General features: G+C 37.4%; 1 protein-coding gene across 2 annotated transcripts in view; it reads right to left on the bottom strand.

Moving 5' to 3' along the window:
- The window catches only part of LOC133620252 (phosphoribosyl pyrophosphate synthase-associated protein 1), a 37687-nt gene that overhangs the window by 280 nt on the left and 23241 nt on the right, over nt 1-14166 (bottom strand). For both annotated transcript variants that reach the window (XM_061981572.2, XM_061981574.2), the window contains 3 exons: nt 10641-10711; nt 7725-7871; nt 1-2358 (listed from right to left, as the gene is read on the bottom strand). The exon at nt 1-2358 is cut by the window's left edge and continues 280 nt beyond it. In XM_061981572.2, coding sequence (XP_061837556.1) covers nt 2200-2358; nt 7725-7871; nt 10641-10711 — 377 coding nt within the window. In that variant the 3' untranslated portion in view covers nt 1-2199. The remainder of the gene's footprint in view (nt 2359-7724; nt 7872-10640; nt 10712-14166) is intronic.

The raw sequence follows: 14166 nt of genomic DNA, 5'->3' as shown, positions 1-14166 counted from the left end.
TACAATTTGTTCACTCCCGATACCGATATTGGACTATCGAGTATTGGCTGACACCGACAGTGATTCGATGGGATATCAGCACGACTCATACACACTTTTATTATCTTGAAGCATGAAATGTTAGACAAGATTGAAGTTTGGTAGGTATGAAAAACACTAAGATGTTTATAATTAACTGTCTGGAATGGACTTTAACTAAAGAGACGTGGTAATTGTTTCGTTTGGTGACACCTCGTTGTCGCAATAACTAAGTTAAGCTCATGCCGCAGTAAGTTGAATGATGCGGACACTTTTGTTACTGGATCCTTTCTAATACACTTTCTTTAAAGACTAATATGCAACTATAATGATTTAATAATTTTTTTTTATTTTTTTTTTACCAAATGTGCTGTTTTAAACTGTAATATTGTTCAATTATTATTACCTATGTCTAGCTGGTGTGCTATTGTGTGCTTAGCTGCTGTGTAGCTGCTCGTGCCTAGGATGTTTACCTTTTGTAAATTAATTTAGTAAAAATAGAAGAAATGTGGGCGCTTGTTAAAAGGACATTTAAATGTTAACTGGCTGTCCAGCTTTGCACAAGTAAACACTCTGCAGGACTGCTTGTATCGCACATGATGTCACACACAAGTAAACACCCTGCAGGACTGCTTGTGTCACACACAACACTCTGCAGGGGTGCTTGTATATGATATCACACACACCAGTAAACACTCTACATGACTGCTTGTATTGCACATGATATCACACACACAAGTAAACACGCTGCATGATTGCTTATATCGCACATGATATCACAGACAAGTAAACACTCTGCAGGACTGCTTGTATTGCACATGATATCACACACACACACTAAGTAAACATGATACAGGACTGCTTGTGTCGCATATGATATCACACACCAGTAAACACTCTGCAGGACTGCTTGTATCGCACATGATATCACACACATTAAACACGCTGCAGGACTGCTTGTGTGGCACATGATATCACACACAAGCAAACACTCTGCAGGATTGCTTGTATCACATGATATCACACACCAGTAAACACGCCGCAGGACTGCTTGTATCGCACATGATATCACACACATTAAAAACGCTGCAGGACTGCTTGTATCGCACATGATATCACACACATTAAACACGCTGCAGGACTGCTTGTGTGGCACATGATATCACACACAAGCAAACACTCTGCAGGATTGCTTGTATCACATGATATCATACACAATTAAACACGCAGCAGGGCTGCTTGTATCGCACATGATATCACACACATTAAAAACGCTGCAGGACTGCTTGTATTGCACATGATATCACACACAAGTAAACACTCTGCAGGACTGCTTGTATCACATGATATCACACACACAAGTAAACACACCGAAGGACTGCTTGTATTGCACATGATATCACACACAAGTAAACACTCTGCAGGACTGCTTGTATCTGAGATTATAGATGCAAGCCGATATCATCCAATACTTTAGTTTTTTTGCTAATATCGGATATCAATATGGAATCGGGACACCAAACTGCTGATAGCGTGGTAAGAAAAGTGTCTGCAGTGACACTAAAGGTGAAAGATGATATCACAGCTGGGCGATTCAATTAACATTACATTCTAAGTGTTCAACATTGGAGTTTTAACTCCTTTTAAAATATACATCTTTGTTGAACTGTTTCTCCCCGCGTGACAATCCAAACATTGCAATGTTAACAAAAAAGTGACAAGTTTGCATGGCGACGAGCAGGAGTGGGGAAACAAGACTGGGTGAAATGCCAGCCAATCACAGTGCAGCACAGCCAAGACCACATGACCCAGCCAAGACCAACATAACATCTTGCTACTTCTCAGTCATTTCATGTCAAATACCTTCACAAGTTTGTCAAAGCCAATACATATGTTGGTCACGATACAGTAGTGATTCCCAATGTTTGACACTCACATCAGTCCAGCTGGCCAAACAGCCACTCATCAGTCTATAATATTTTGCGTGGCCTTTTCCAGAGGTGTTACAGCGCCACCTGCTGCATAGGCATACACCGAGAAGCACATCTACACCATGCACCTTTTCAACATCACTGGTGTGGAAAGACATGTTTTACAAACCCTGGAGCAAGGGAAAAAAATACCTGGGTATAAGGTGGAAAATGTCTTCATGGAAGATGGCGAGCGTTTTGTTTGCGTGTCTTAGTCGTCCACTGCGATGTTGCGGAACAAGTAGGCCATGGACTCGCCATTGTGGATGCGGCGGATGGCCTCGGCCAGGATCATGCTGACGTCCACCGTCTTGATCTTTGGACACTGGAGCTTCTGCACCTCGTGGGGCACGGTGTTGGTCACCACCACCTGCGGGACGTACCACAAATGCCTCATCACTACTGCAACGTCAACAAATATTATTTGTTAAATTATATTTTCATTATTTTTATCTGATTATTGTCAAGTGTCCTTGGCTTTTCTTGAAAGGCGCTTATGAATTAAATGTATTATTATTTACTGTTTTTGCTAACTATATGACGGTTTAAAGCAGGCTTTTATGACAGAACCTCACATTGAAAAATATTTTCAATATCTATCCATCCATCCCATCCATTTTCCACCGCTTGTATAATATCTATTTTTTTATTTTCAAAACCAAAACAATATATAGGGGCCATTAGGAGTCCCCTCAATTTTGGTGAATATTAAAGGTCCAATGGACCCAATGGGTTTCATTCATCAAAGTGTTAAAAATAAGGCACTTTCAACTAAATATTTGTAGGTGTTTATTTTAAGTACCGTATTTTTCGGACTATAAGGCGCACTTAAATTATTCTTTTCCCTCAAAACGCCACAGTGCGCCTTATAACCCGGTGCGCCTAATGTACGGAATAATTCTGGTTTTGCTTACCGACCTCGAAGCAATTTTATTTGGTAAATGGTGTAATAAGTGTGACCAGTAGATGGCAGTCAAACATAATATATATGTGTAAACTGCACTATGATGGCAATATGACACAAGTAAACACCAACATTTTATATGTTCCATTGAAAATATAAAACATTACACACAGCGCTCAAAAATCTATCAAATTGTTTTAGTACGACTTTGGTAAGTTATGAAGCCGCACCGCTTGATGGATTGTCGGCGCATTAAACAAAGGAGTATTATTATAGTGCGTGTATAAGGTAGTACATATTATCTGGCGTTTTGTTTCGCATTATGCAAAAGCAACTTTTCTTACCTTCTGGTACCCGCTGATCTGTATTTGGGATCCTGTAAAATAAATCCTGAAAAATTGCGCAAATCCGCCTTTGTAGTCCGTGCCGACTCAGTAGTCGATAAGCTTCTTCTTTTTCTCTATCTTCTTGTTATGGGACATTCATCCTCCGCTGTTGCCATTTCTAATATAAAGTAGTGTAAAGTTTTTACTTAGATCTGTCAGTAAACTCGCCATGAAAGCGCTAAAACATACCAGTGTAATGACTTTACATTATTCACCCAAGGAACTTTAGTTATTAGAGTTCCGGTCGGACGGTTTTTCACGGGACACTTATCCGGTGTTGTTTCCGGATGAGAAGATGCTGCTCCGTTATTGATTTAAGTAAAGTCTGAATGTCATTAAAACAGTTAGCTCCATCTTTTGACACTTCTTCCACTCCCGTCCTTACATGCTACACCTTACAACAAATATGATGGAAAGGAGATGCCGTCGAAGGTGAGCCACGTAAATAAGACCGCCCACAAAACGGCGCATCCTGAAGCGACTGTCAGAAAGCAGCTTCAAGAAGATCTGTAAAACATCATCTATGCAACATTTTGACCAAAGAACCACCATTACATGTTATGTAGACCACAAGGAAGTACTTTCCATTTAGAAAAAAAAAAAAAAAAAGACTCCTTTAATGTGCCCTATAATCCGGTGCGCTTTATATATGAAATGTTTTTATATGTATGTATATATATATATATATATATATATATATATATATATATATATATATATATATATATATATATATATATATATATATATATATATATATATATATATACTAAGGCTGCAGCTAACGATTATTTTTCTATCGATTAATCTATAGATTATTTTTTTCGATTAATCGGTTAATCTATAGATTATTTTTTCGATTAATCTATAGATTATTTTTCCTTTTACCGATTTTTTTTTTTATTTAAAATGAAGATGAAAAAATAAATGTTGGCCAGTTTTTTCAAAAGGCATGACTTTTATATACAAAAAAAAAAGTATGGCCACTCAGTCAACATTGACAACAACATGACAAAATATTCTGTAACAATGTAAACACTTAAAACTTTTAACATTTAACAAAATTAAAAGTAGCTTATTTGCTTTTTAATGTGCAAATATAAAAGTAAACATCCAGTGCAATTCTTAATATTCTGCAATAGTATAAGCATTTCTAAAGTAAAAGTATTGCTTATTTTGCTTTAAAATGTGCAAAAATAAAGATAAACATCCAATACAAAAAAGTGCAAAACGAAATATTCTGTAACAGTGTAAACATTTCAACAAAAGTAAAAGTATTGCTTATTTTGCTTAATAACACAACAATGATAGTATGATTAAAGTGAAAGTTAATTGTTGGTTTGTACATAGTATATGTAACTGTTAATGTTGTAAAAGGTATTTGCACAACTAATTAACGTTAGCGTTAAAGAGGAGCGCGTCTTTGTAAACACTGAACAGGCATGCCAAACGCGCCTCTCAGAGCGAAACAGTGTTTTAGTTTATGAATTTACAACGCAGATACAAATGACACATTCATGATTTTGTGTAATGATGACAATGTATACTCACGCGGACGATTGACTAGTTGATGGTGATGGCAAGAACGCTGTCGGGTGTTTTCTTTTCAAATGTTCCTTCATAGCCGTTGTGCTGCTATGATAGGCCATTTCCGCTCGACACAGTGTGCATACAACAACTGTCAAGTGTTTTGCTTTTTTCGCTGTGCTTATCCCACACTTGAAGGGATGTACCAATGCTGAATGTGGCTTCTGGATTTCACTCAAAAGACCAGACCGTAGTTACTTTTTCCTTTTATTTTCCTTTAGTTTGCAACAGTTTTTCCAACCAAGAAACAGCTTCTTTCTTCTTCTTTAGTCTTTTTAGCAGTCTTTAGCAGTGTTAATAGACTTTAGTTTCTTTAGCTGTCATTAGCTGTCTTTAGTAGCCTTTAGTAGCCTTTAGTAGCCTTTAGCTTCTTTAGTAGGTGAAAAACCTTTAAGGACAAAACACCACAAGATTAACATGCTGTAAAAAATCAATCAATTATCAATCCCATAATTTACAACTATTAATTAGCTATCAAACTCTTAACCATTAAACAAGTGCAAGAAAATGGACACATCTTTTCCCTTTAAGTTAAAACAGATTTTAAATAAATTGTCTCAACATAAATGCACCAAGATACATATAAAATACATTTAACACCAGAAACACAATAGATAAATGCAACAGAAAACCCAATATGCAAATACATAAATACCTAAGCAATTAACCACCTATTTAGATACATATTTAAAATCCATATTCAATATAAATATATTATTAATTTAGCAGTGAAACACTCAATCTTAAACGCTGTCTACTGGTAGAAAAATGCCCCTTTTTCTACGCCCTCACCAACACAGTTAAATCCAACACTTTAAATTGAGCGACTTCACCCTCCTGATGAAGCAAACTGCTCCAACATTTATCAAACTAAGCAAAGAATATCAACACTAAACAACAGTTACATAACACACTGTGTGTATTTAGCCTCCAGACTAAGCACGCTACATGCACACAACCCCCCCTCCCATCTCACCAGCGCAACAGGTGCGCCACACCCACGAAGAGAAATATTAAATCTTACATACTTTTGGCACAACTCTTGGTTATCTGTAATGAACTAAACCTTTTTCCACTCTGCGCTGGCGTCTTTTGTACTCCTTGATTTGACACAGCGGTCTAATTACCGGGCTCGCGCACCAGCAGATGAGACAGGAGCGCGCCGCGTTATACCTGCGCGCGAACGTAAACTGATCGGCTCTGATTTTATAAGCCGACTGGCCGAAATAATGCCGAATTATATACATTTGTTTATTGAAATACTCCCACACTTTTGACGACTTTTGGCGTGCTTTTTTTCCCTCGCTCGCACCGCTCGCATCATCTGCTTTGCGCTCCGCCATGACGGCAGTGTGACGTAAATATGCGACGCGTCGAAGCAAAAAAACGACGTCGACATATTTACGTAACCGATGACGTCGACTACGTCGACGCGTCGTTTCAGCCTTAATATATATATATATATATATATATATATATATATATATATATAAATAGACCATTGGCAGTGCGCCTTATAATTCGGTGCGTCCTATGGTCCAGAAAATACAGTTTTATACCCTTTTTTCCTCAAATAAAACCCTGTTTTTTATGGGATAAAAACAAACAAAATTCCGGACTATAAGCCAATATTTTTTTCTACACTTTGCACCCTGCGGCTTATAAAACAGTGCGGCTAATTTGCGGATTTTTTTTCCCCCCGAATGGCCATAATGTTTTGTGCTTAATAGCTTCCATGAAACCCAAGCAGAGGACTGAAATTGTGTGTTATTGCTTGTGCTATGGCAACATCTTTTGGACCAGTTCGCTCATTGCAGGTTTGAAAATGTGTACTTCCTGTTTTAATGCCTTGAACCGGGAGTGAAATCGGCCATAGCGTTTCTGCTCTAAAGGATTCTTCCTTCATCACTCCTTGCAACGTTCGTAAGTTTTACAATATAACTAAAACTGTCATGAAAATGTTAAAAATAAGTTATGTACTTTTTTTTTCTTCTTCAGTGCTTGTATTTCTGGATAAACTTCGATCTGTCGATATTAAGTATTTTTTTATGTTTTATGCCATTTTTGTCAAAGCTTGTTTTTATGGCAAAACACAAAATATGCAATGTTTTCCCCCAAAAAAATTCTAACTGGAATATTTCATGTGATGGAATTGGAGCCTTAAAGAGGTCAATAATTCATAACATTGGTGTTGATTAATTGTTGTTTTTTGAGCAATGACGGTTTAAAAAAAAATCCCACTAAAAAATATTTAAAATTATTAGTATTAAAAGTAGGTCATACATTTTTTTTTTTTTTTACTTTTAACACTTATATTTCTGGATTAATTTCAGATTCATCATGACAATTATGATTTTTTATTTGTATTTTTTTGTTTTTTATTTGTTTGATGCCTTTTTGTCAAAGCAAAAACTGAGTTATGGCAAACACTCAAAATACACATTATTTTTCCTAAAAATATTTCAAAGTGGAAATTTTGACAAGGAGTAATTGGAGCCACGAATGAGTCAATAATTCATAACATTGATTTTGAGTCATTATTATTTTTTTGAGCAATGACAGTTTTAAAAGAAAAAAAACAGCCTTTGTGTTATGCAAGTCAACAATGCATTTTTTCTTGTTACATTTCACTTGTTTTGGTCTTTTATTCCACTTTGTTTTTTAAATTAGTATTTTTAAATTGTGCCGAGGGCTGCGGGCCGCACTTGGGACACCTTTGGTTTTAGTCACCGCCCATTGTAAATACTATAGGACAATACATTTGACAGGTCATTCCTAAACGTCCTACATCTTAGATGGAATACTTGTTTACAATTAAAGCCTATAATTGGCACAGGTTCACCAACAGTGTGTTCTCACCTCGTCTATGGCAGACTCCTCTATGAGGCGTGGAGCATCGGCGGAAAGTAACCCGTGTGTGGCCATGATGTAGATTTTATAAGCGCCTCTCTCTTTTAGAATCTCAGCGGCGGCGACAAAGTCTCCAACATCATCTATGATGTCGTCCTGGAAAAGAAATGACACACAAAAATTGGTCCTTGAAATGAAAACAAATAGTATTTATTTTTTGATGACCTTAAAAAAATTAGTTGTTAAGGTTGGGATGCTCCAAAAAAACGTGATCACTGTTCAGTGGGAGTGACATGCTAACAGCCAATCAGGTAACAGTATCAACTATCACGTTTGGTTGCACCATCTTGTAGTCTGGCAGTTGATTCTTTGCATGGAGTGAGAAGAGGTAGTCGAAATGAAGAAAGTCACCTGAACAGGTTTTTGGATGTTTTCAAAGGGACCGTAGTCAGACCAATGTGCGCCACTTAAATATGAACACTGAATTAGTAATCTTACTCGATTACTTTATATTCAAGAATCATATCTAAGCTACTGACAGTTCACCACCTTGTAAAATGATTTGAAACCATGTGTTAATCATGATAATAAATAAAGATGATTTATTTATTTTAACACATAAACTTCAGGATTAGGTCAGGTTGATTAGAAAAGTACTAACAAATACACTGCATAAGAAGGGCTTTATAAATAACTAACAACAAATACATTTACAAAAACGTATGTCATGCTAAAATTAAGTAAATTAATATTTAATATGTTTCTTAGCTAAACGGCCAATGAAATTAAAGTGCAAATAAAAATACAGCTTTATCACTTCAGTCATAATTTTTGCACTTATGATTTGATATTGTCATTAATGCCACAAGTGGTGGAAAATTTGTATTACAACTGGGTACCAGCGCTGAGAAACAGATATATTGGAGGGTTTCTAGGGGGCGATCGCTTTAGAGCACAGCTGTAACTTCCTGGCACTAAACCTGCAGAAAATAGTTGTTCTCAGGTTTCTCTCGGTTTACATTTTCACACTTGACACAAATTTCTTACACCTTATTAAGCATTTCTTACATATTCCTTATTTTCGCACCTTAATTTTAAGAGGTTTTTGTTAAGTGTTCAATGTGATTTTAGAAAAAAAGCTATCAATTAAATCAGAATTGAATTCCAAACAACTTACAAAGAAATTACACACAAAATTGGTCCTCGAATTGAAAACAAGAGTATTTTTGGATGACTGAAAAATACAATTAGGTGTGAAAACAGGGGATTCTAAATCAATTCATAGTTTAAAAAAAAATAATTTAGAAAAAAAACAAAACTTGCTGCTCTTTTGGCTCACAAGAAGACATTTGACTATGTTAATGTAATGTAAGTGGATTTTACTTTTGTAATGTTTATAATTGTAGCAATATGGTTGCTAAAGTTAAGGATTGTTGTAATTTCTGAGTGTTTGTGAGGGCACCAAAGGGACTTCTGGTTGTGTGCGTGTGTCGGCAGAGCAGAGTATACAGGACAGTTCAGCTTGTCGTCGTTTTGGCTTATTAATAAAGAGACAGTTTAATCATCACCCCCGTGTTATGTGTGTTTTGATATACAGTACTGTATAGCACTTTATGTTGTGGTCAAAATTACAATTTGGAATTCATGTTCCCATTGGGTTGAGTTTTTTTTTGCCCTGATGTGAGATTTGAGCTGAGGATGTCATTGTGGCTTGTGCAGCCCTTTTAGACATTTGTGATTAAGGGCTATATAAGTAAACTTTGATTGATTGATGACAACTCTGACTAAAATAGGGACTTTTGTCCAGGCTACAACTCATTATTCATATTTACCATAAATTCCAGACTAAACCACTATATTGTTCCTACGCTTTTGACCTTGTGGCTTATTAAACGATTTTATAGATTTTTCTTCACTGACGGCCATAATGAAAATAGTTTTCATTAAACACATGCAAAGACACTAAAAAGGTGCGCTTGTGCTAAGGCGGCATCTTTTGGACAAGTTTGCTCACTGCAGGTGCTGCTGGGTGAATGACTGCAAGTGTTTCCTGCTGTTTAAAGCTTTGAACCGGAAGTACAAGTGATGTTCTGCCTTTTAATCGTTCATAGCGTATCTACTCGTGTGGAGTCTTCATTCATCACTCCAAGCAACGTTTGTAAGTTTTACAATATACGGTAACTAAAACAATTCCTACTTACTAAAGCGTCCCATGTGTGATGACTGTAGGAGTGTTTTCATGCATATTTGTACGTGCTATCAAAATCTAATCAAGCTAGCGTCCTTAGCATTAGCTAACATGCTAACACGTTTCCAAGTGTCTGTGTTAGTAATGTTAACTTACAATGGCATTCTTTTTTGTATTGTTTTAGTTTCACAAATCCATCCATCCATCTTCTACCCCTTTCGGGGTCGCGGGGGGTGCTGGAGCCTATCTCAGCTGCATTTGGGCGGAAGGCGGGGTACACCCTGGACAAAATCCACAGTAAATTCACCAAAATGTCACCGTGTTTAGCTGATTGGAGAACTAGCTTCCGCAGCTAGTGGGTGACTTCTGTTTTGTTTGATCAGCCGTTTTACTGCCGTGACACAGACACGGTTGGAAACAATTAAGGTATGTAAATAAACATTTACACAATCTTTCTGTACGGCTTATAGTCCAATGCGGCTAATTTATGGAAAAATATGATTTGTCTAAAATGTAGTGGGTACGGCTTATAGAGTACATTGTTTCTTTTGAAGAAATTTGCTTCACTATACCAACTTTTTGATTGCCGAACCCTGTTCAAGAACCAATTAAGTTCGTAAATACAAGTTCGACAGTGTATTTAAAAAAACATGCACAATTAAAACATGACACTAATTAAACTCACAAAATTAATCCTAAGTGTAAGATAGCAATAACAGGCTAGAGCAGCCTCTTACCACAATGATAGCAATTCGCCCCCCCACATCTCCAACAACAGTAATGGGCGGTTTCTCCTTGGCCATCATCACTGCAAAGACAATTAGCGAGTGTTAGCAGCATTACAGCAATCGGCGTGATTACGAGTCAGTCCAAGTAGATTGGGTAAAATGGGTTGAGAAAATGCTTCGCATTTGAGGAAATCTGCGTCCCAAATGACTTAGTCCTAATGCAGATAGAAATGTTAAAAGTTGCGTTAACTTCAAATTGGCAATTATTGTGATTGCGAGGAGTTCTTCCCCCCCATTCTACCCCACCTACCCCCTGGGTGGTTTATCTGAAATGCCAAAACGTATACAGCACATGCCATGCAAGGAATTCAAAAGAGGTTTTCTGCCCAGGATACCCAATCAGAAGGCAGCATTTTAACCGGCCGTGGCAGGCACATGACAGCAGTGTGCATATGAGCAAATATGCACCGTGAGAATCGTATTAGACACGGGGGACAACGGTGCGTAATCATCACTGCAGAGGGGATTCTTCATTCACGCTTGCCAATCTTTGGGGTCAATCGTCTGTCCGACGTCACCGCTCCCAGGCAATATTTGCATACATGCGCACAATAATCACAATGTGTTTTGGCCTGTCACTCACAAGATATGTCAGATGTTTGTTTTTTTCCCAGAGCAAACCAATCAGAAGTGTTTCACTGACCTGCGTCTGTTCTCGTGTAGCAACACTAATAGACAAAAGTATTTGACCACATGGTTTAAAGGGGATCTGCACCATTGTTTGGGGAATTTTACTTATCATTCACAATCCTTATGTGAGACAAGAACACATGTTTTTGATCTTTTCTAATGCATTCTGAATCATAAATAAATGCTAGCATAAGTCAGGTAACTATGGAGTCAATGTGAGTCGCTTAAAAAAAAACATCCAAAATCCTCCATCGTCGATTTATATACATGCTGCAAGTACCGTAAATACCGGATTACACACTGCTACTTTTTTTCCTACGCTTTGAATCCTGCGGCTTATAAAACGGTGCGGCTAATATTTAGATTTTTCTTCGCTGACAGCCATAATGCAAATAGTTTTAAAAAATGTAATTAAAAAAACAAGAAAACACACTGAATAGGTTTGTCATTGTTTGTGCTATGGCGCCATCTTTTGGTTGAGTAAGCTCACTGCAGGCATCTGCACTGCCCTTCGGTTTAGACTGAGCCTTCAAACAGCCGTTCAGTCTTCTCGCTGTCCATAGCGTCTCTACTCGAATGGATTTGTCATTCATCGCTCCAAGCAACATTTGTAAGTTTTACAATTTAACTAAAACAATTTATACTTCCGAAACAGTCCCATGTGTAGAAGTGTTTTCATGCATATTTGTACGTGCTATGAAAATGTAATGAAGCTAGTGTCGTTAGCATTTGCTAATCAGCTAACATGTTTACGAGTGTTTTTGTCAGTATTATTAACTTACAACGGCATTCTTTTTTAATTGTTTCAGTTTCGGAAATTCACCAAAAATGTCACTGTGGAGTTATTGAGTCTGTTTAGCTGATTGGAGAGCTAGCTTGCACAGCTAGTGGGTCCATGACAATGACTTGTTTTGTTTGATCAGCTGTTTTACTGCCGTGTTACAGACAACGTTTGGAAACACGTAAATAAACATTTAAATAATATTTCTGTGAAATAAGTCATTTCACAACATACAGTATATATCTGTGGCTTATACACCGGTGCAGATAATATATGGAAAATAAATGTCCTTCTGAAATTTTGTGGGTGCGCTCTATAGTCCGGAAAATCCGGTATGTATGTAATGTATTTTTATTCATATCATGTAATATTTATGTATTTTTTATTTTATTTATTAATTTTAAGCATAGAGCGGTGAATTAATTTGACAGACGCATCACAACGTTCACTTTTCCCTTCAACAACAAACACTAAGCATCATGGAGCAGTATTGCTAAGTGCTAAACAAGATATACAATCTATGAACATAAAACAATCACTTAGTGTACAAGGTCTGCTCTCACTGGGATGGCCACTGATGGGGTGTTTACTGTATATCTTCTTGTTTAGATGAATAATTAATCAAAATCCTCAAGAAGGGTAAAAAAAATAAAACATGCCACAAACGAGCACATTTTCATGTCTTTCTCACCATCTCTGGGTATAAGTTGACTGTCAAAGTTGACTAACTTAACTTTTACCAACTCAGAGGCGATGCAGCAGCTCAATATAGTAGCATGAGTTAGCTCTCTGTGATCACAGCATCGCAAAAAAATTGTTTGCCTGCTTATAATAACAATATCAATACTTGGTTAATATTCAGGTCACGACCGATTGTAGCTGAGATAGGCTCCAGCGCCCCCCGCGACCCCAAAGGGAATAAGCGGTAGAAAATGGATGGATGGATGGAGTTGTAAATGGGGCATTAGGGGACGGAATGTTGTTCTCTCATTAGTGACATTGTTAGCCACCTCATACTCACCATATTTTACGACATAGAATGCATTAAAAAAAGAAAACCATGTGTTTTTGTCTTACGTAAGAATTGGGGAAAAAAGTGCTGTTCCCCTTTAAGTGACAAACTAATAGACAAAAGTAGACCAATCTAGTTTTGCTTATGTCCACTCAACCAGAACATTAGTGAAGTCCGAGGTCACTGATGTTGGACCTGAAAGAGGGCCTGCTGGCTCATCTCATCACAAAAGGTGTTTGCTGGCCATGCGGGCAAGGTTCTTTGCAAGTTTTTTTTTTTTAGTCCACACCAAACTCATCCAAGCGTGCCTTTATGGAACTTTCATTGCACACTTGCCCCACACATACAAAAGTTCCTGGCAATATGAAGAATGACTCTGTGGGAAAAGCATGATTAACGGATTAAGTGTCTCTATACTTTTGTCCATATAGCGCATTACCTGTCACAGCAGATACTCAAAGGGATAATTTGCTGTCTCCAGATTTTGTTTTAAGGTAAAAAAAACAAAAACAATAGCGACATTGTGAGAATTGTTATACATGTAAATGTATTCATTGAGCCAAAGGGTGGAAGGAGACAATCAGCTAGCAAAGCCAATTGTAAGAGGAAAAGTATCAGGGGGAAAAAAAGAGGAGGAGCATGCCTTGTGCATCACTTTCCTGAATACCGTGACAACCACCGCATCTGTGGGGGCTTTAACCATGTTGAGTCAAAACCAACGAAGGCAAACACGCTTCTCCAAAGTTTGTGAGGACTTGTTGACATACGTCAAAACCTGACATTGCTTGAAAATGGAAGAGCGTTTCCTCGCCACTTCCTGGGTCGCTCACTGCGGTCTCAGTGAATCTTGGATTTTTGCGGTACTCATTGAAGTTTGCATGTTAAAAGCATGCAGGTTTTAGAATGCATAAAGCAGAGGTGCCCAAACGTTTTGCCTCCAAGGGCCAAAGTGAAAATGTACCGATGGGCTGCAGGCCAAACACAGCAACTTTACGTGTGAAACACAAAAACAGCCAAAAAGTTACTATATTTACTAATAACAATGATAGATG

The sequence above is a fragment of the Nerophis lumbriciformis genome, linkage group LG24 (assembly GCF_033978685.3).
Source record: "Nerophis lumbriciformis linkage group LG24, RoL_Nlum_v2.1, whole genome shotgun sequence".
Taxonomy (NCBI): Eukaryota; Metazoa; Chordata; class Actinopteri; order Syngnathiformes; family Syngnathidae; genus Nerophis; species Nerophis lumbriciformis.
Note: the sequence above shows the minus strand (reverse complement) of the source record. Positions and strands in the feature narration are given on the sequence as shown.